We start from the raw sequence: 22,432 nt of genomic DNA, 5'->3' as shown, positions 1-22,432 counted from the left end.
TCTCTGAGGATCTCGCTTTTATTTTTAAACACAGCCTACAGTTGCAGGGATAAAAATGTCAAAAATATTCTGCCTTTTATCTAATACTATTTTCCTGTTAGTAAATGGTATTTATTATCATATGTCTGCAATGATTGAAATACTGAATAGAATTATCACTAGTATATAAAAGAAGAAAGATTAATAGCTTTTAAGAATCATTTGTAAAAAGAAACCTTGAGAATGATGAATACTTACTACAAAGAATTACAGCATTGTAATTTTCTGTCTTATGAATAACATTAATACAGAAACCCTTTGAGACTAACATGTACAAACATATAGAAAATATCTTCTGATCACCTTTAAATTACTTTGCTGGATTTCTAGTGACATCAGACTTCTTTTTTTTTTTCCAGTGATTACTTACAATAGTCAGCATAGTACAACTGAACCATTGAAAATCAACTGGGATTATATTGGTAGATTATATTGCGATGCTGGAACGGGATCTCAAAACCATACACAAAAGGCAGGAAAATTCCGTCACACTTGCTAACCCAGACTTCACGCACGTGTCTCTGCAGAAAGCTCCATTGGGCCTCTCTTTGTTACTGCCTCCTAATTAGGGAGCAATTCTCTTCAGGAACTAAGCAGTTGCTAGAGAGGACAGTTAGACTGAAAAGCTCAAGGCTGCTGTCCTTATAGTTTTTCTTAATTGCACCTTTAGAGGATACTGAGAGTATGACCTTTCTCAGGTTTCAGTGGCTATAGTGAATCACTGGAATTGATGTCTTTGTCAGCACTGAAAGAGATTTTGACTAGTAACAATGATAATGAGTTAAAATGCTTTTAAAATGAATTTGAGGAAACTCTATGCCGTCAGCCCCCATCTTCTGAATTAAACTTGAGCTATCAGCATCTGGTAGCATGAAGATAAATCTGAATTAGAGTTTGCATTATTAGGTATAAAGAGTTTGGCTTATTGCTTGTTCCCACAAGGCCCATAATGAGGAGTTAATGGTCAGTGCCAAGAGAGGCAAGTGGTTTAAGGATAGTTGTGGCACAGGCAGGTGTCACCAATGCACAGGGGAAGTTTGGAATGGTGTTAGAGTTCATATTAGAGAGAGCAGTAGCTAAGAGCAGTATTTACTGTTGATGGATCCTTCAAGACCTGCAGAGTCAGGGTGAAGCCTGGACTGTTTGGAAGAAATGATTCATGCTTAGCTTTGTGCATTATTGCAATGAGTAGTGGATTGCTGTACTGCTGCTGTACAGTGGGCTGCTGCACCAAAGCCTGGGATTACCTAGTGTTCATTACTACGATTTAAGGTTGGGATAATAAGAACAGGAAAAAATAGCTCCTTTGCTCATTCATCCTTGAGTTCCTGTAGGCCTAGGATAAGAAGTCAGCAAAGCTTACGACAGTGGTTTTATCTGTTGTCATTATGTGTTCCTGAAGCAAGTATTCTTAAGGCTTAGGCTATAGCAGTGGTTTAGAGAACACAGACTGAGCAGATTCAGTTTTTGATGGTTCCTTTGAGGCCAACTAGGTTGACTGAGCTTTGGGAATGGTAAGTCTTATGGATAACTGCATGATGGTTGAACTTGAAGCTGTTTTTAGTGTTGTGTTGGAATGCTAGTGTTGGTTAGTGTAAGTTTGAATTAGTGCTGAAAAATTGCATAGGATCATGGGACAAGTAGGTGGAAGAGAAGTCTGTTTAAGATTAGTAAATACATAGAAAATATCTAGTTCAGGAAGTGCATGAGCTAGGAACAGTTGGAGATTGACAAAGTATTAGAGGAATGTATGATAGATGCCTTTATGCTCTTCTGTAAGCATGCACTTCTGAGTACTGTTTGAGACAAGAAGTCGGGCTATAATTCACCTTTGCTCTGACTCAGTGCTCCTATTCTTACATTTGTAATCCAAGAGAGCAGCTCAATGGTATATCTTTAAGTCCTGCAACATATGTGTGGTTAGGTATGCTGTGTAACTATGTATTACTGAAAGAGGAGGTTGCTCTATTATTGTAAAAGTTAGAATTCTATGTAGATTTTTATGTGTGTTTATGACCTCATATGGGGTTCAGTCAGAGATGGGCATGGTTTGATGGGCTCTGGTTAAGTTCTGCTTAAGGCTTGGAAAAGTGTTAAAATTTGAACAACAGGGATTGAAGATACTGGTCCAGATTATTGCTGGATGGCCTACAGCTTGCAATTTTTGGATTAGGTCTAAACACTTATAGTTAATACATTGATTACACTGAGTGGCATTGTGCTGTTTTCAAATACTGGGCATTCTGCTCCTAATGCTTTGTAATACTTTGTTTGCTTTCCTTAACCGTACATAGAACAAAATTCTTAACTGATCTATCATAATGACAAACAGATCATGATCTTGAAGTGTTATTGATAGCTGAGAACCATATAACCTGTAGTACTTTTCAGAATTTGCTGCTAGTTCAAAGGATGGTGCATTGTTCAACAGAACTTTGGTCTGAAAATTGGATGTGGAGTGAGACCTGTGACTTTTTAAAACAGTGCAAGATGTAGCTAAGACCATTTGGTGCCCATGTTCCGTTCACTTGCCTTTTCAACTCCATCAGGGTTGTGGTCAGTGGTGCGGAGTCAAGTTGGGGAGGCCTGTAGCTAGCGGTGTCCCCCAGGGGTCAGTCCTGGGTCCAGTCTTGTTCAACTTATTCATCGCTGGCCTGGAGGAAGGGACAGAGTGCACCCTCAGCAAGTTTGCTGATGATACAAAACCGGGAGGAGTGGCTGATGCATGAGAGGACTGTGCTGCCATTCCGAGGGACTTGGACAGGCTGGAGAGTTGGGCGGAGAGGAACCTCCTAAGTTCCCCACAAAGGCAAGTGCAGGGTCCTGCACCTGGGGAGGAATAGTCCCATGCACCGGGACAGGCTGGGGGTTGACCTGCTGGAAAGTAGCTCTGCGGAGAAGGACCTGGGAGTGCTGGTGGACAACCAGTTAAGCATGAGCCAGCAGTGTGCCCTTGTGGCCAAGAAGGCCAATGGTCTCCTGGGGTGCATTAGGCAGAGTGTTGCCAGCAGGTGGAGGGAGGTGATCCTGCCCCTCTCCTCAGCCCTGGGGAGGCCTCCCCTGGAGTACTGTGTCCAGTTGTGGGCTCCCCAGTACAAGAGAGACATGGCGCTCCTGGAGAGAGTCCAGCGGAGGGCTACAAAGAGGAAGAGGGGACTGGAGCACCTCTCCTATGAAGAAAGACTGCAAGAGCTGGGCCTGTTCAGTCTGGAGAAGAGGAGACTGAGAGGCGATCTGATCAACGTGTACAAGTATCTGAAGGAGGGGGTGTCGAGAGGATGGGGCCAGACTCTTCTCCGTGGTGCCCAGTGACAGGACAAGAGGCAACGGGCACAAACTGAAGCACAGGCAGTTCTGTCTGAACATGAGGAAAAACTTCTTTCGTGTGAGGGTGACAGAGCACTGGCACAGGTTGCCCAGAGAGGTAGTGGAGTCTCCTTCCCTGGAGATATCCAAAACCTGTCTGGATGTGATCCTGGGCAGTGTGCTCTAGAGGACCCTGTTTGAGCAGGGAGGTTGGACTGGATGATCTCCAGAGGTCCCTTCCAACCTAAACCGTTCTGTGATTCTGTGATCTTTTAAAACCAGGTACTGATAAAGGATTTAGGCTAGCAGACAACAGACCCACCTAAAGCACAGGCCAGAGTCAACTGCCTTGGAAAGACTGGGCAGACATCAGTTCTCTTGGCTAAGATTGGTGCCTGAAAATCACCCGAAAAGGCATTCCTCTGTCCAAGCCCTTGCTGTGACCTTACCTAGCTCTTGGTATATCATCTTTCCTATCTCTAAAACTGGATATGATAAAGCCTCTGTAAAATATTTTGGGTTCTATGGATTAAAAGTGCTCATTTAAAAGACAAATATTACAAAATTTCTGCTGTGGCAGGCATCTTTTGGGATTATTCTTCAGTGTTCCACTCTTGAGAGTGCAAATCAAAAAAAAAATTTTTTTTTGAAGGAAATCTTTTAAAAGTCTAACTGACCTGTAATGTGGCAGAACATGAAAGACTGGCAAATGAGGAACTTCCAGGCCATCTGATTCCTTCTGTTATCAAACATGTTTTTAAGATGGAAAGAAGAAAATGTTATTTTATGTATTTGAAAAGCTTTTAGACAGCAGTCCTATGGCTCTGTAGAATCAGGAGCAGAGAGGACTGTTAGTATAGCTGGCTCTTGCCACTGAAAATGGCAAGCTGAGCTTTTCTGGCATTACTTTCACAGGTTACAGACTCTTGGCTTTTGCTGCCATTTTGCTGCAGTGTCCGCACTATCCGTTCTTTGGAAGTCTGTAACTTTACCTGCTTCTGCTTCTGTTATTGAACCTTTTACTAATGACAGCTTATTCACTAAAAAATTATTCTTCCTGGAATACAAAAGTAGTAGGTTAACATAACACAGTGCATGAGCTTGCTGTGAATGTGAAGGTGGATATAATATAAATCCTTCACTAAAAACGCATGAAAATTCTTTAGAGTTTTTTAGCTTTGCTTAGGTTTGCTAAGACTTATTCCTGCAAAGACACATTTATTAATGTGAAAACAAATCTTTTGTGATCTATATGAAATATTCCATTGCATTATCACTGTATTTGGTCATCAGTTCTTTGAATTTATCATCTTTTTTCTTTAATATATAGCACGAGCCTACTATTCGAGCTACAATAGCTTTTAAATCCAATTGCTAATTTTTTTGTCTGGGCAAAGTTTTCTGTAGTGTAAAGGTGATGTAAGTATCTTAAAAAATAGGAAGAGTCTGAATTGTGTTGATCAGAGTTTATCCAGACTTTTAAAGAACAGACGTTTTAAAATGATAAAGACCAAAATTAGCAAATGTTTACAGGGCAACAAATGGAATCAGGCTGAAAGTAAAGATAACAAACTCAAATCTACATTTTAAAGTACACAGTGCTTTTAGGCTCCTAGCCTCCATCCATTTTTCTTTGAAATAATCTCCAGGAAACATACTGTGTACATTTTGAGCAAGGTATTTGTCATGTAACCTTTTTCTATAGCCTGGAAAGCAAATTGAGAATGACCATCTCATCTCCCATTAATATGCAGTCAAATTAAAACAAGAAAAGTATAGACTTTTAGCAGGCAAGGTTATATGTGAGGTTGGGTGGACCTTCTCTCCTAGAAAATGTGACCAACTAGTTGACATAATGTCATTCTTGGCAAGTTACTTAAATTTAATAATAGTTCATCTGAGAACTACGAGGATTTCAGTTATGTTTAGAAATGAAGATAATATACTTGAAATCAATGATGCAAATTACAGCCTCCTTTAAAAGTATGCTTATAATTGGTTGGTATGCATCGTTTCTTTATAGCATCGCTTTAATTTTCTGCAGTTTGATCTTCCTTCACGCAGAGTGCTCTCTGTTTTTGAGGAAGAAGACCTCGACAAGGCTTACTCCTGTACCCAAAAATGAAGTGACAACAAAGCCTGTTGCCATAGATTTTGCAAGAAACTGTCATTACAGCATATATGCCTTATAGTTAGTCATTCTACTCATTTTAACTAAACTGCATCTGTGCCGCAAGTCTCAGCCACTATCCATAGAACTTTGAATGTGTAGACTAGTGTATTTTTCTTCAGCAGATAGTCCTTTAGTTTTTGCCTGCAATCGCTGATGTAAGTGTAACGGCAGGTGAATGTAAACAACATATGCATATTTTGGTTTTAATTTGGAAACGTTGCTGAGTATATTAGTAGTAGAAAGTAATAGAGCATTGCCCTAGCTGCTTATTAGGTGGGCAGGTCATGATGCAATCTGTTCATTCCTCTTCTGAAGGATGACACCAGGTGTGATGAAAAAGAGCAAATCATTTTGCAAGTTACTGATACTTTGTTAATTTTTTTCATATTCTTTCCAGATTCTTATGAACTTGGCATTGCAGTAGTTTCAGGCATGGATTTCTGAGGTATTCTAAAGCTGCTTTTGAAAAACCATTGCAGTGATTAGAATTTGAAAGAACTTTCTCCCATACTTTCTACTTAGGTTTCCATAAGTAAGATCTTCAAAGGGACCTTTCCTCTTTCAGAGTTCTGAAGAGATTAGGAAAAAATGAGTAGCTTCCCCCCAGGGAACATTTGGAGGAGAAGCTGAGCCATCTGTTTGTGCTTTGCCCAGTCCCTCCTAATATAAAGCCCTTTAGTGAGGCCAAAAACTTTTTTGTGAATGCTGGAGCAATCCAAGGGAAAGGACCTATTTTTCTTTACTGCTTCCTAGTAAGTGGAAAGAGTCCAAAATTCTCATCTCCCCACCGCTGTTTCTAAGGGGGAATATGAAATATGAGAAAACATATCTCATCCGCATCTCTTGCTTCATATTGCTCTTATTTCTGTACATATAGAGGAGTTTAGAGCATCCAGAGGAAAGAAGGAAGGAAGGATAAAAGTTTCAGCTCTGAGCCTCAATCACTGTCATACCAGATATAAGTTGCCTAAATATCATGTCCTGTTACTGAATCATTTTCTTTAATTGTTAGCCTTTCCTTTAATTATTTCTCTGGAGAAAGGAAGACTTCCCCTTGGTTGAAAAGGATCGGGTTAGAGATCATTTAGGCAAACTTGACATCCACAAATCCATGGGCCCTGATGGGATGCACCCACGAGTGCTGAGGGAGCTGGCGGATGTTATCGCTAGGCCACTCTCTGTCATCTTTGGAAGGTCCTGGAGAACAGGAGAGGTGCCTGAGGACTGGAAGAAAGCCAGTGTCACCCCAGTCTTCAGACAGGGCAAGAAGGAGGAGCCAGGAAACTACAGGCCTCTCAGCCTCACCTCCAGCCCTGGAAAGGTGATGGAAAACAGTCATCCTGGAGGTCATCTCTAAGCATCTGGAGGACAAGAAGGTGATCAGGAGTAGTCAGCATGGATTCACCACAGGGAAATCATGCTTGACCAACCTGATAGCCTTCTATGATGGGACAACTGGCTGGGTAGAGGAGGGCAGAGCAGTGGATGTTGTCTCCCTGGACTTCAGCAAGGCTTTTGACACTGTTTCCCACAATATCCTCACAGGCAAGCTCAGGAAGCCTGGAGGAGTGGACAGTGAGGTGGCTTGAGAACTGGCTGCATGGCCGAGCTCAGAGGGTTGTGGTGAATGGCGCAGAGTCTAGTTGGAGGCCTGTGGCTAGCGGTGTCCCCCAGGGGTCAGTCCTGGGTCCAGTCTTGTTCAACTTATTCATCGCTGGCCTGGAGGAAGGGACAGAGTGCACCCTCAGCAAGTTTGCTGATGATACAAAACCGGGAGGAGTGGCTGATGCATGAGAGGACTGTGCTGCCATTCCGAGGGACTTGGACAGGCTGGAGAGTTGGGCGGAGAGGAACCTCCTAAGTTCCCCACAAAGGCAAGTGCAGGGTCCTGCACCTGGGGAGGAATAGTCCCATGCACTGAGACAGGCTGGGGGCTGACTGGCTGGAAAGCAGCTCTACAGAGAAGGCCACGGGGGGGGTGGGGGGGGGTCCTGGTGGACACCAAGTTGAGCATGAGCCAGCAATGTATTATTTAAAACACTTACAGGGAGCACTAAGATGGGATGAAGTGTCAGCCTGTAGACAGTTACTTAGCAACAAATGCCAAGCTGTGGAGATAAACAGGTAGTTATTAGAATGACTCAAACGAAGACCAGAAACCAAACTTACAATCATTATGTCTGCAGAAGGGCTAGCATACAAATATTTCATCATACCATACAACCATTTAGGTATCATACTGCAAGTATCATGGCTGGTTTGTTTAAGCAGATGCTGTTACAGGTGCCAATACTCATTTTTTCATTTTCCAAAATGTGCTTTAAGGAAACACATTCCACATCTGAAGTTAATGAAGAATAGATCTGTAGTCAGTGACTATAGCTCAACTGCCGAGCAATAGCTCATTAAGCCATTGAAAACTTTCAATTGTGCATCTCAGTCCCCAGTTAGAGATCCCAGTACTATGTCCTAAGAATGTGAAGAAAGCATTGAAACATCCCTACTGCTCTCTTGGGATGATATAACGTAAAACAGATCTTAACAAGTCTATAAACTTAAGTAGAAAGTTTGATAGAAATAAAGCAATGAAGGCTTAGGAAAAACCAACACTAAACAGGCTTGAGCTGCAAAAGAGTATAATCCTTGCAACTTGTGTCACAACGAATGACAAGGATTTCAGAAGAAAAAAAAAGTTGGATATGTCCATATGCAAATATCTAATCAGAAACCCTGAAGGAAAGTCATGAATAGTAGTGAAGGGCTACTAAGACGATTAAGAGACTGCAGCATCTCTCGTATGAGGAAAGGCTGAGAAAGCTGGACCTGCTGGGCCTGTTCAGCCTGGAGAAGAGAAGACTAGGGGGCGGATCTGATCAGTGTGTGTAAGTATCCGAAGGGAGGATGTCAAGAGGATGGGGCCGGACTGTTCTTAGTAGGGCCCAGTGACAGGACAAGAGGCAACGGGCATGAACTGAAACACAGGCTGAGCATGAGGAAAAACTTCTTTCCTGTAAGGACACAAGCTGCCCAGAGAGGTGGTGGAGTCTCCTTCCTGGAGATGTTCAAAACCCACTTGGACGCAGTCCTGAGTAACGTGCTGTAGGTGACCCTGCTTGAACACAGGCGTTTGACTAGATGATCTCCGGAGGTCCCTTCCAACCTCAACCATTCTGTGATTCGGTGATATGATGGAATCTCTGGGGAAACTTCTTTCCTAGCTACCTAAGTACACACATGGAGACAGAAAACGCTGAAGCGGTTTTATCTGCCAAGGCTCCAACCAGACATCTAAATAAAGCCCCAGAGTCTTTGTGGCAACAATGCTGGCATTGTTATTGAACAATTTTAAATGATTTTGTCTGTTTCAAATACTCCCAGTCAAAATTACTGTGAGAAGAAGTTCGAAGTCTGTTCTCTGATCTGCTCATCTCAATAAAAGCCACAGAAGGATTTGGGGGCTTTTAGGAAAGTGACTGTGTCAAAGTGCTAGGCAAAATTGTAGGTAACCTTTGCAGAGGGAGGTTAGGGAAGAGAGTGCTAAACCTTTATCTAAGTTTATGAACTGAGGTACAAATGAAAACAGTTGAGGACAGAATGAAATAGGAAGAATGGTGTCTTTCTGAATGATAACAATCCTGCAAAGATCATCAATTATTTTCTTATGTGTCACCTAATTATTATCTGGTGAGCCAGGATGACCTGAGTGCTGTTTAAGGAGGCTGGGAGAAGAAGCTGGAGTAGCCGAGTTATTTCTGAATTAAATATCAATACTTTCTTTTCTATAATTCTCTCAACTAGACTCATTTCAGTGTTACTAGGTTCCCTCTGTAAAGAATGGCCATAGTTAGATAGTTTACAGGTAGACTCATCTACATTACGATGAGAATAATTGGTCCTTAGATTTCATTGACCATGTTGACTGGTCTCCCTTGCTTAGAATGTGAGTGAGTAGCTGGAGTATGAATGTCTACAGTCTAAACATCTACATTTAAGCTGAGAACTTCTGGTATCTCATGGGACTGTTTCCCAGTGAGTTCTCCTGTCTCTCCAGCAAATCTGAAGTCTCTCAAAGGGGTGAGGTTCCAGGCTGTACCCAGTTTCGTCCTGTTGTGTTTGTCTGTCCTTCTTTTCCCTATTTCCCATCTTGGCACTATATGAACGCTCTATAGAAGGTGTTATACCAGCCTTCTTGAAGAATCTACTCAGAGATGAATTAGTACCAACTTCATACTCTTTCTCCCGTTTGACAACTCACTCTTTTTTTCTCCTTTAGGGTTTAGTATAGGATTAAAAATAAGTTTGCTGATGAATTGGTATTTAAAATATTATTGCACAATGAAGTCCTCCAGCTTGAGCATAAAATACCGGTAATCCTTTGCATTTCCCTTATCGTATTTGTTAGTCAGTTTCAAAGATTTTTCAATTAGTTTTGTGACTTGCTCATCCCTTGCTTCGTTGGAAAAAAAGAGGGGGGGGAAGTGTGCAAGTATGCTATTTTATTATTCCATTATTCTCCCAAAACAGTTAGATTTATATTAGCAAATGTTGTCTCTCAGGATTAAACCAGACTATTTCATGGAATTTATAAAATTTTTGATATAAGAGAAGATTTATGGGAGTATAATATACAGAATAAAAATGGAATAACACACAACTTTAGTTTTATTGTTGGGGGATATTGGTTAAAATTCTTTCCTTCCATCTCAGTGCGTGTGTGTGTTTTACTTAATAAACGTTAACGATGGTCTTGGAACTTCGCAGTTGTTTTTAATTATCTTTCAGAATGGCTTCTGAATATCTTTTTTTGTTATTGAGTGAATCTTTCATGCTTCTCCATAAATATTTAAAAGACCAAATGCATCCACTTAGAGGGAGGAAAAAAGATATAAAACAATTAGAAGCAGTTCTTAAATATTTATTTAAAATTTCTACGTATTTCATATTTCATCTGAAATAAGAAAAAGTAAGAATTTCTAACTTTTCATTTTTTGATCATAAGCATATATAAGAAGTGACCAAGAGTTGTATTTCAATCAATGTTCAAAGGGACAAAGGTTCAAAATACAAGTAGTGAAACCAACAGTACAGCTAGCATTCTATTCTTTGTTGTTCTTCATACATACAGTTAATGCAGATACATCAGATTCTTTGAAATGACTGTAGTTGCTGTAGACATACTTAGTAAATAAACTGCAATAAACACTTTTGGGTATTCACTTGCTTGTTAAGTGTTATTGAATATAGAATGAAGTCGTTTGACAGTATCCAAGAAAATGCTGTAGAAAAAATATTCCCATTAATGAAAGATCAAATATTATTGAAAGAGACTGAAGGCCGTTTGCACTTGACTGAGTTGACGAAGATGGTGGAAAAAAAGCAAGGTATTACTCCAGAGAATACATCCTTCTTCCAGTTTATTAGGATGGTAGAAGCTATACTTTTTATTTGCACAGTAGAAGGCACTGATGGTATTGAATTTTCACAGCTTGCTTCCAGTAGGAGTTACTGGTAGCATGGATGAATGCAGTTATCAACAAAACAGTAAGGAAGCTTTTTTTGCCCCTCTATTTGTCCTTAGTATTTCTAGTAACAAGGTATTAAGGAATCACAGAATAATTTTGACAGAAAGGGACCCCTGAAGGTCATCTAGTCCAGGCACCTTGCTCAAAACAGGACCAACTTAAATCAGGTTGCATAGGGCCTTGTCCATTTGAATTTGTCCTGTCTCCACAGCCTCTTTCAGAAAACTGTTCCAGTGCTTACCACTATCACGGTGAGCATTTTTTCCCTTATATATAATCAGTGTTTCCTATGTTCCAACTTGTCTGTTGCCTCTTGTCCTATCACTGTGCACCTCTGGCACTGTCTTCTCTATACATGATAGCTGAAGACAACAGCACGATTCTACTTTGGCAATTTTTTGTGACTGAACAAACTCAACTGTCTAAGCCTCTCCTGATATCTCATGTGCTCTTGGTGCCCCTCCTCTGGACTCACTCTGGTATGTCCATTTGTTGTAGTGGGGAGCCCAAAATTGGACATAGTACTCCAAATGTAGTTTCACAAGTGCTGAATAGAGGAGAAGAATCACTTCCTTTCATCTGTGGGCTGCACTTTAGTTATTACAGCCCAGGATGCAGTTGGCCTTCTTCACTGCAAAGACGCAGTACTGACTTATGTCCACCTTGTTGTCTACCAGGACCCAAAAGTCCTTTTCTGCCAAGCTGCTTCCTAGGCAGTTGGCCCCAGCTTGTACATCCCAAGTTTTTTCTGTCTGGGTTCCCATCCCAGACTCTGCATTTGTGTTTGTTGAGCTTTGTAAGGTTCCTGTTAGGCCACTTCTCTCATGCTGAGATTCCTCTGAATAGCAGCCCTGCCCTCCAGCATACTGACTACTCCCTCCATTTTGGAGAGTCTTCAGATTTGTTGAGTACACTCTGTCCCATTCTCTAGGTCATTAACAGAGACATTAATGGTATCAGCTCCAACACTGATCCCTGAGGAACACCACTAGCTAGCAACCAGCCACTGGTTGAACTACAGCATAGTGTTGATCACAACCCTTGAATCCAGCAGTGCAGACAATTTTCCACTCATCTTGTAGTCCACGTCTCACCAATTTGTCTATGAGGATACTGTAGGAGACTGTGTCAAAAGTCAAAGTGAGCAACTTCCACTGCTCTCCCCTTATCCACTGAGCTTGTTATCTCATCATAAAAAGCTATGAAGTTGATCAGGTACAATTTACCCTTGGTAAATCCATGCTGGCTGTTTCCAGTCACCTTCTTGTCCTTCTTGTGTTAGAAGATAGCTTCTAGGAGGATTTGCTACATAGCTTTTTCAGAGATTGAGGTGAGGCTAGCGGGCCTGTAGTTCCCCAGATGCTGCTGCTTCTCCTTCTTGACGATGAGTCTGATGAGCCTTTTTCCAGTCATCAGAAGCCTCCCCTGATCACTGTGATCTTTTGAGGATGATAGAGAGGAGCCTTGCAGTGACACCAGCCAGCTCCTCAGTACCTTTGAATACATCCCATCTAGTCCCATGGACTTGTGTATATCCAGTTGGCTTAAGTGTTTCCTAAATCTCTCTTCCTTCATTGCAGATGATGCTTCACTCCCACAGACCCTGTTAGTAGGTTCATGGCCTGGAAGGCCTGAGAGCCACACTTGCCAATAAAAAACAAGGCACAAAAAGGCATCGAGTACTCTGACCTTTTCTGTTCACTAGTTTCCCTACCCCATTAAGCAGTGGACTGACATTTTCCTTAGCCTTCCTTTGCTTCCAGTATACTTATGGAAGCCTTTTGTGTTGCCCTTTGCATCCCTTGATTATCTCAAGTTTAGCTGAGCTTTAACGTTTATAATTTCATAGCTGCACTCTTGGGCAGTGTCTCTGTTACTCCAAGTGACTTGTCCCTGCTTCCATCTTCTGAAAGGTAGGAGCTTAATAGCATCTTTTGGTCTCACTTCCTACACGCTCTTTTTCCCTAGCCAGAATAATTCATGCAGTTTGTGTTTATCATTAAAATGCAGTTGTGTGCCACCTATACAGGAACAATGAACTTACCGGTAGCGTGCACAATAAAGTCAAAAAGAGCAACTGTGAACTATGACACCATGACCATGTTATCTGAAATGCAAAATCCTTTGTGCATCAGTCAATCCCTTGTTGTCAGTCATAACTGCAGAGTTCAGTTGGTTTGTGGAGTCACCAAAATCCTAGGAAGAAGCTGTAATTCTGAAACTTAAATGTGAGCATGGCTTATATATTTTGTCATTGGTGCTTTTTATACAGGATAAATATCCACATGCCAAGATATGCAATATATGGCCAGGGGTTAAATAAACTGTTCTGAAATATCAAAAATCAGAATCTTTCTTTCCCTTTCAAACGTGGGCTCCTGAAGATGTTAGTTTCTGAAGAAATTAAGCTTTCAGTTTTGAAAAGGATTGTCATAGTTTTGGCACCTGGTTGCAAAAATAGCTTTGTAATTGTAGCCCAATACACTGTTATCGTTCAGATTTCACAGAAATCTTTTTAAGAATTCTGCTGCTGCCCATTAAAAAAATGGAAAGGGTGTGGTATATAAGGAAAGGAAAGAGAGAATTACAATATCATTAGCTTTTTATAGCTGATATGTATAATAAAATAGAATTATTATGTAAATTATGCTAAGGTACAAAAGTCTCTCCTGATACTGCGTTTCTGCTGCCGTATGGATTCTAGGACACTGATGAGTATCAAAGCAGGAATTCTGACCCGAATCCTTTTATCTAACTTGCTGAAATAGACATGTTTTTTTTCTGCAAAAGATTTATATAAACCCTTTTGCTCAGTTTTGGGTGACAAGTTGCTTTTCAGGTCCCCGGAGCCTCTTTCCTTGCTCTTTTGCCTGGACAACGTCTGCAGCTTGCTGTCAGTGGGTTTGGGAGAATTTGAGTAAAATGTGACCTGCACATACTTTATCTGCTCCCAGACTGCATAGTTAAAGGGAAGAAGTATTCTCACTCTCGCTGACACGTTTTTTTAACTGTTTGTATGCAATGGAGAAACAATGTGCATAAGTGCTACTTGTGCTAAATGGTCATTATTTGTGCATTAGCCTTGGTGAACATAACTGCAGTCTCAGCAGCTTTTTAACAGAGTTGTAAATTCCATCAAGAGGGATGAAATGTGAAAACGCTGGTAGCATGAGAATCCCTAAGACTGAAACTAACTTTAGACGGGACTAACTGATCTAGCACCTCACAGGTGCCTAGAAGTGGAGGTCTGATTCCCAAATACTTCTTTTCCACATGGCAAGCTCCCTTTGGTTAGTTCAAGCCAATAAACAAAAACAAGAAAAAAGAAAGAAAAAGGGGGAAAGTTTTTGGCTGCGTGAGTGAGATGAATCGGGTTATGAATACTAGGGCTGGCATAAGTCAGGAAGCAGAACTAGTGGCTTGAAGCAGGGGAACAGGAAGAGAACTGTGCGCTAGGATTCCAGTTCTTTGCTTCAGCTGTCACGTTTACTTCAGCAGGATTGCTCTCATGAATACACTTAAATATTTTGTTGGATTACACCTTATAATGCCATCTAGCAATTCTATAGGCTAGCTTATTTTAGTGATAAAAAGTTATTGTCGTTATTAACACTAAAATTTTTATTAAATTACATTAAAAACTTGAATATTTTATGAACCAAAAATCTTTCTATTACCATTGCCTATATAGTGTTCATTTTTATTCATGCCTCTGACGATTGTTTCCCAGGAGGACTATGTCTTTTCAAATAGGTGCATCCAGTGAGTCAAAGAGAGGGAAATTTCCTATTTGGCCAGAATGGAATGAAGCAGATATCAATGCAGAAAAATGGGATGCAGGAAAAGCTGGAAAAGAGAAAGAAAAATCTGGAAGAAGTCCTATTTTAGTAAGTGGAGTGTGACACGAATGTATTATTATTTCTACTTAATTTTGGCACCTGTCTTTAATAGAGTAACTTTGTCACAACTTCAGAATAATTTCTTGGTGATAAACATATTAATTTTCAAGCATATATTTTCAAAAAGTTTAAGTCTTTTCCTACTGTCCTAGATGAATTAACTAAAAATATTGTGTATTGTTTATTTATTGCTTCTTAAATGAACACTTTAATATGTGTGTACTGTTAATGTATTAATGATTTAAAAATGGAACCTCCAATCCTGTTTCGTATCATAATTAAAGCTGGGAGTGTGGGAACGAGTTGAACTGTTGTAGTACAACAGAGCAATCCCTTCTCTGGGCACTGCAGTTTCTGTTGACTCAAAAGGCTGAGTGCATATATCTTTGCAAGGTTTTTATGGGAAAAACAGCAGCTTGGGGTCTTTCCTTCCCCGTACCTCAGTTTCTGGACACGTCAAACGCAGGCTGCAGTTCTAGTGTGCAGAGAGGGGTTTGAAGGAGTACAATTATTTTGCAAAGGGTAAGCACCTACCAGATGCAGAAAAATTCATAAGTCTCTCCAACTTTGGAGTGACTTTTAAAACTCCTTAGGATTTTTACTTCTCATTCAAACTGCCTGGCATTAAAGAATGTATGTGCTTTTTATGCAGCAGAGTAGAAAAATTCTTCCTTAAAGAATTCCATTAAGTCTGCATTTTTAAGTGATATTTTAAATCCAGCTAATACCATGCTCGATCATCTATTTTAAATGTAAGTTCTGTGTTATTCTTACACTTGTTCCATATGTACTGTTGTGGGTTATGTATGTGTTAGCATACCTCTAAAGCTCTTTTATCATGCACCGCTATCCTGTACTGTTGACTGCACATTTGAACTTATCTCTTTTGCTGGCGCTTGTTTGTTTCCTATCTGTCCTTCCTGTAGAATTTGTGGTTGAGGTTCCTGTTCTTATATCATGAACTCTTGAGACTTGGCAATGTTTGAAGAAGAAATCCTGTTTTAGTTGTGCCTATAGCCATCTTCAATAAAAGATACCTGTTAAACCTATTTGTGTGAGCCAAGTTTAGCTCAGCCTATACTATCCCTCTTCAAAGTACTTTTTCACTTGTAAAACTAAATAAGCGTGTATCTCTCCTTTTCCTCTGGTGATCTACACAGTGTTAGGTCATTCTCCTTTTTCTGACTTATCAAGTGTTTAAGAGCTAAGCTCTCCTGCTAAGCTACGTGGTCAGACTTGTATGTTTCAAAGCAGAATACAGAACTTTCAGTACAGTTCTCTGTGATCCAGACCACAAGGCTTCCTTTAAGCTTTCAGAAAATTAAGTATTTTTAAAAGGTTCTTTTTCTTCCAAGCTTCCTTTCTTTTTCAGGTACTTGAATAAGTTTGTTGCAGATTGGTATGTTGAAGACGCTTACACAATGAAGTAAATGAGAAAAAGTCAGGGCAGAATACTATTTTAGGAGCTTTGGTTTGTGTTTGTTGTTTGTTTTTTGCACTTTTGTGATATATTTTCTTTTGCCTTCCATAATCAGTAAGTACTCAAAGCATCATAGTTTGTTTTTTTTTTCCCCCAGAAACTCTTTCTCTTTAGTCTGTAGAAGATAAATAGTGTATATACATCGTGGTCTGTAAAACACACTGAAATGTATAACGTGCACAACCTATTTAAAATTCTGGCCACAAATCAAAGGCCTTATAACTGGTTAGTTTCTCAGTCAGCATGAGCCGTATCAGAGCCATCTCATCTCTGCACTATTAATTAAACAGGTTTCATATACTGTAATACCTTCTGTTTACATGGATAAGAAGTATCACTTTGGAAATGGAAGCTTGAAGATCATACGAGACCCTCTATTTAATGGGCTAGTTAAAATGCTTAGCCTCAGTTTTGCTTGTGTCTAAATACTGATTTAGATATTTACTCTCAGTCTTCAAGTTATAAAACTTTAGAAATGAGTAGTTAGAGCAGGTACTTAGAAATGACTTAGTAGAAGGGTGGCCTTCTCCAAGTTGTCTACTCTGTAGGACGCATGAATTAAAAGCTTAAACAGAGTTTTTGGGAGATTTTCCTGAAAGATGAAACAGAAAGGAAACCTTTTATATGTATCTCTTTAGACAGTACAGATCAGATGGCCTCCTCTGAGCAGCATAAGCAGCTTTTATTACTGGATCTTCAGTTTGGACTTTGCACTGTTTAATTCAGAGAGTTACAGATTTGTTACTTCCTTTTTATGCTCTTTTTTCCTCTTAAGTGAATTATCATGTTAGCAATGAAACATTTTAAATCTTTTGGAAGATCCAATAGTATAATTAATTTAAAAATATTCAATTTTTTTATATGCATATTTTATGTAGCCTGTCTTTGAGGATCCTGAAGGGAAAATAGAATTGCCACTGTCCTTAAAAGTGAATTCATGGAAACGTCCAAATGAGTTTTTAACAAATAAGGTAAGAAACAAGCAAAGTTATAATGAAAAGATGCTATTTGCCTAGCTATGTGACCAATGAGTAGAGGGAATTAATTCAACAGGCAAAACAGTTTGTATGTTTTTAAATCCACATGCCCATAGAAGTATGTCCCTTTAGCTCTGTTCTGCTTTTTTCTTCCACTTTCATTTAGAAGACACCTGGACAGAGAGATGCCTTCCTGTTTTCCTTTGTGTTCTTGTTTTCTCACTTCTAAAAATCAGTTTTATGGCAAAACAAATTAAAGTCACAGAGCCTGAAACCGATTTGTTTATCCCAGTTGAGGTATCCTTTCAGCAGAGATCTGAAGTAAATATCTATCCTGGAACCATGGATTAGCTTTACAGAAAGTACAGTGCTTTTTCACCCGCTCCTACTTCGGATATTTTACTTCTCCTGTCTGCACACAGAACCTATCCACATCTTTGACCATAGTTGTCTGGAAGGTAACTGTAACATTTTATAATTGTGCAAAGCTCTTGTTCAGTTATGTTTTAACATAAATTACAAAGAAAATAATCTGCCTACCATGGAGTGCTCTCCATCTCTCCTGCTAATCTAAAATTTTAAAGCGTTTTAGCTTCAAATGAAATGCTGAAGTTTGAAAGCACTTTGACCGCCTTTCCAGCTTTCTCAGTCTTGTCAGTTTTACTTTTGTCAGCTTGTCAGTTTCATTTTTTATTAAACATACACTAAGCGGCTCCAAGTTTCATTTTTAATGGGGGAAGAGAGGGGGAGTCAGGAGAATAATTGACAAGACTGAAAGCTTGGATGAGAAATGCTGCCAAAATACATAGACTGAGTAGAGGTACCTAAAAGATGAGGGCAAGAGATATGGCAGCACAGAAAGCCATGGAAACATATGTATCTATATTAAAAACAGATTATAAAATCTATCTTTGGAGTGCTATAAGGAAGACATTTAATTTCTTTAAGAATTTATAAAAACTTTCATGCTTGTTTTGATCCCAATGTATTTTGGGATCAAACAGCTATGGTTACTAGAAGTATGATAAGTTATAAAATTATCGTAAATCTCAAGCAATGAAAGACTGTTTAATGATACATGTTGCTGCCTGATCTGTTCGCAACTATAAAAGAAAGAGCGAACAAGCTTATTTAGTATGATAAGCAAAGAATCAAGCAGATGACCACCAATAAGCACAAAGAGCACAGATATGTTTAGTTCAATAAACTGTAATCCTAGCATATTATTTCTAAATTGCTTACAATAAGGAAGTAGACTGTATTCACTAGTAGCAGTCATGAAGACAATGTAATAGTCAAAGGTTTGATAAAGTCAGTATTCATGCTAACTGAATGCTTATATTTCTATTAGTAATATCAAGATTGATTTCAAACATGAATATAGCTGCTTAAAAAAATCCATAATTATATTTTGACTTGGACTCTTGAAGGCATCTGTCGGACATGAGTTACCGTTAGGAGAACAGACATAAAAAACTAAGCTCTTTTTAAGTAGTCATGTGTCTAATGATACAGAGTTGGCAGTTTTAGTAGTGTCAACCAGAAGTCAAGGGTTGAATTTTTTGAAAAACGTATTTAGATTTCATTGTATGGTTTCATTTCACATAGGACATGAACTTAATTTTTTAAATGTGAAAAATGATAGAGGAAGTGCCTTGCCCCCTAAAGTACTCAATAGTATGACATCTAGCACTGCTGCTTGGGATGTGGGGGCTCAACTTAAGTCCATTTTCAAATTAGGCTTCAGTTTATGTCTTCAGTCTTTCCATTGGCATTTTGTTTCTTCTCTCTCCCACCTCCATCCCACTGCAGATCTGGACTGGGTGAGTTGGAGAATGGCTTGACTGACAGCCGAGATTTAATCCTGAGATACCTACCATAATCTTCAGACTGATGTTTTCAGTTTGACAAGTTTGTTTTTAATGATGAACAAATTTTTGTCAAAAAAAATCCCCATATTTATCTAGTCTCACTTTTAAATTTTCAAGATACGGAGAAGAGACATTATTTACATAAAATACATATCTTTAAATTATTTTGCAGAATTTTGAGTAGTGCAAGAGAGAGTGCAAGAGATATATGCATAGTACATTCAACTCCTTTTTAGGAAACTTTGAAGTGTTTACATTGTTGATAGAACATGAAAAGCTAGAATTTTAAAGGAGAGAGCACATTAGGTATTGTCTTTGTTGAAAGCATTCGTTGAGAGTGTGGATTCAGAAGATGTGTAAGCCCATCTAACAGGTCTCTGCCACCCAAAGGTGTTGAAATTACTCTGCTTACCATCCTGCAAATCCTAGCCTCATGGTCTAGCTCTTCTTTTGAATCAGCTCTTCCACTTTTCCAGCTCCGATGAGCCAGTCAGCTTGCTAAACAAGCAGAAAACTAAGCCAACAAAAATGAAAAAAAAAGAGTGAATGAATGTCTTATGAATGTCTTTTAGCTTAGAGAACTGAGACAACTAGTGAGAGGTGAGCCACATTCCAGCACTGAACAAGAAAAAGGGTGAGACCACGCAATTAGAACCTGGCCCAGGGTAGAGTAGTAAGACCGCTCCTTTCAGCAACAGCAAATGATTAAATTGGCTCAGCTGTCCTGTGAATCCTAACCCTAACTCTTTATGCTCAAGTTCTCCTTACCCGCTGGTTTGAAATAAATTATCCTGAGCACGTCTGTGACTACATACTGAGTGGTGAGTTTGGAAACATGGTATATTTTAATTGCCTACCTTTATAGCACACATTATTGTAGCATCCGGAAAGATCATCAAAATTTCAAGACAAATAGAGAAAGTCAGTTTATCTGATTACCGTTAAAGTGTACAAAATGTAATTGTTTAGTAATCAGTTTCTTGTGAAAGATGTCTTGACAGTGGAAAAAGGCCAAGTGGTGTTCAGTAAAGTCTGTTTGCAAAGTAAAACATTAGTCAATAACTCATATTTTTCTGACTTAACTTTTTAACCTCATGCACTGTATTTTTACAGTTAAGGAGCTGTGGCCTTTCACTGGGAACAGTTATGGTCCTTCAGACTTATTTTATAAAAATAAAATATATTTCAAACTTAGGTTTTATTTTGTGTATTTAAAATTGTATTGAGAAATTATTCATAATAGCTTTTGATACATTGACTTGAAAGTAAATGTTTTGCACTTTCTTTAATATTATGTTTGAAATGATTCTGATAACTATGAAAGCAAGGACCTTGTTAGACAAACTTTTTCCTATAAAGCTCCTTCATCACAGAATATGGTACCAGAAAGGGATAATAAATTATGTATAGTCTAAACTCTTGCATGTCACAGGCAGTTAAAATTCACCCATATATTGCTGAACTATTGTGTGTCACAGGCAGAGAATTATAGGTGAAGAGGTACTGGTAATGCTGGAAGCCCCTGCAAGAGCAGGAAATTGTTTAGGTGAGATGCGATCCTATAACAAACGTGTGCTACAAAGAAATGAAAGAAAAACATCAGATGCACGTCAGCCTGACTAGAGGGAATATTCCCTTTTGAACTTTAATCTTCTGATTAGTTTGAATCTGCACCTATGAAGACAACTCATCTCAGGCAGACGTTTTTTTCTGCTACCTGATGGTATTATTTTGCCTCTTGCAGTATCAAAATGTTGAGAGGGAGCAAATTTTTATCATTCAGTAGGAAATTAAGAAAACAAGCAAACAATACCTCTATCTGAGTGAATATAAGGAAAAAAATCCCTTTGAATGCTGGTGGGAGCCAGGGAAATCCCAAAGTAGGAGGTGGTATTATAATCACTATTTTAATGCAGAACTGCAAATATTATGAATAAATTGAGGAAATCTCAATTTATATACTTAATGTAGTAATTAGTATGTAGTAATACTTTTATGGTAATTTTTTTTGTTTGATACTTTTTCATCATCTGACAAAAATATGATTCCTTTGATTTCTGAACATCATTTGAAGAGACTTTATCGAGAAATACCAAAGCAGATAAAAGAAAGATTTGCAAACTGACAGCCTTTGAATTGACTTCTAGCATATCTAACATCTATGTATTGCTACTTTTAAATAATTACTGTTCATTTATTTTTTTTGTGGATAATATAGCTATGGGCTTTTAACTAATTTACTTTCTCCCAGGTTCCCGTGGTAGTCAAAAATGAAACCGCGTTTGACCTTTTTTCAGCAAATGAACATATATTTTGTAGTGAGGTAGGTATAAATAAATAAATGTCTTTTTTTATTCATTCCTTTTTAGGGGTAGATTTCACTCCAAATTTCTGCTGGGAAGAAATACATTGTGGCAGGTTTGTTAAGTGAAAAAAGACTGAGAGGGGAAAAAGAGATGAGAAAGCATCTAGATTTATATAATTACATTTTTTAGAATTTGTAAATAAAACACATTGATGGTAAGAGGTTTTCCAGACATGATTTTTAAAGAAAATACACAGGCTATGAACTGTGGAGACTATTACTGGAGTGATATTCTCTAAAGATAATAGAAAATAAAAGCCAGAGAGGGTTTCTGTTTTTTATTCTAGCTTTCCTGAAGTCATGTTCTTAATACGCATGCTCGTATGTGAACATCTTTGCCAACCAGCCAGCCTTTTCCTTCTCCTCAGATTAGTGTGGATGTATCAAAGATACTGAATTTCTATGATTTGGGGAAAATATGAAGCAGGTAGAGCCAAGGCATCTAAGCGACTACTTTACTGAGTGTAATTTTGCTTCATGCAATGCTTCAATGAAAATTCAAAATTCAGTGCCAGGCAAACTGTATAGGAAGGAGTAACCACGAAACAGATGCTGTAAATTTTGCTACCCGCAGAACCACTAATTGTTTTTAGGGCAAACTCATTGTAATAAAAACTTATTCCCATTCTTGTTTCATAAATCACTGTAGTGAAAGACTGGTAATACTATTGAAACCCTATCATACATCATAAATCTGTATGTGAAAGACATATACTTGAAAGAGCATTATTTGTTACAAATTCTATTTTAAATTTAAAAAATTATTAAATAATTTAGGATTTTTTTTGAGTACAAATATG

The 22,432-nt window shown here is 38.8% G+C and overlaps 1 protein-coding gene across 1 annotated transcript in view; it reads left to right on the top strand.

Moving 5' to 3' along the window:
* ADGB (androglobin) overlaps positions 1 to 22,432 on the top strand; it is a 130,975-nt gene that overhangs the window by 3,887 nt on the left and 104,656 nt on the right. The window contains exons 2-4 of the mRNA XM_068938805.1: positions 14,771 to 14,927; positions 17,298 to 17,390; positions 21,519 to 21,590. Coding sequence (XP_068794906.1) covers positions 14,771 to 14,927; positions 17,298 to 17,390; positions 21,519 to 21,590 — 322 coding nt within the window. The remainder of the gene's footprint in view (positions 1 to 14,770; positions 14,928 to 17,297; positions 17,391 to 21,518; positions 21,591 to 22,432) is intronic.

The sequence above is a fragment of the Struthio camelus genome, chromosome 3 (assembly GCF_040807025.1).
Source record: "Struthio camelus isolate bStrCam1 chromosome 3, bStrCam1.hap1, whole genome shotgun sequence".
Taxonomy (NCBI): domain Eukaryota; kingdom Metazoa; phylum Chordata; class Aves; order Struthioniformes; family Struthionidae; genus Struthio; species Struthio camelus.
Note: the sequence above shows the minus strand (reverse complement) of the source record. Positions and strands in the feature narration are given on the sequence as shown.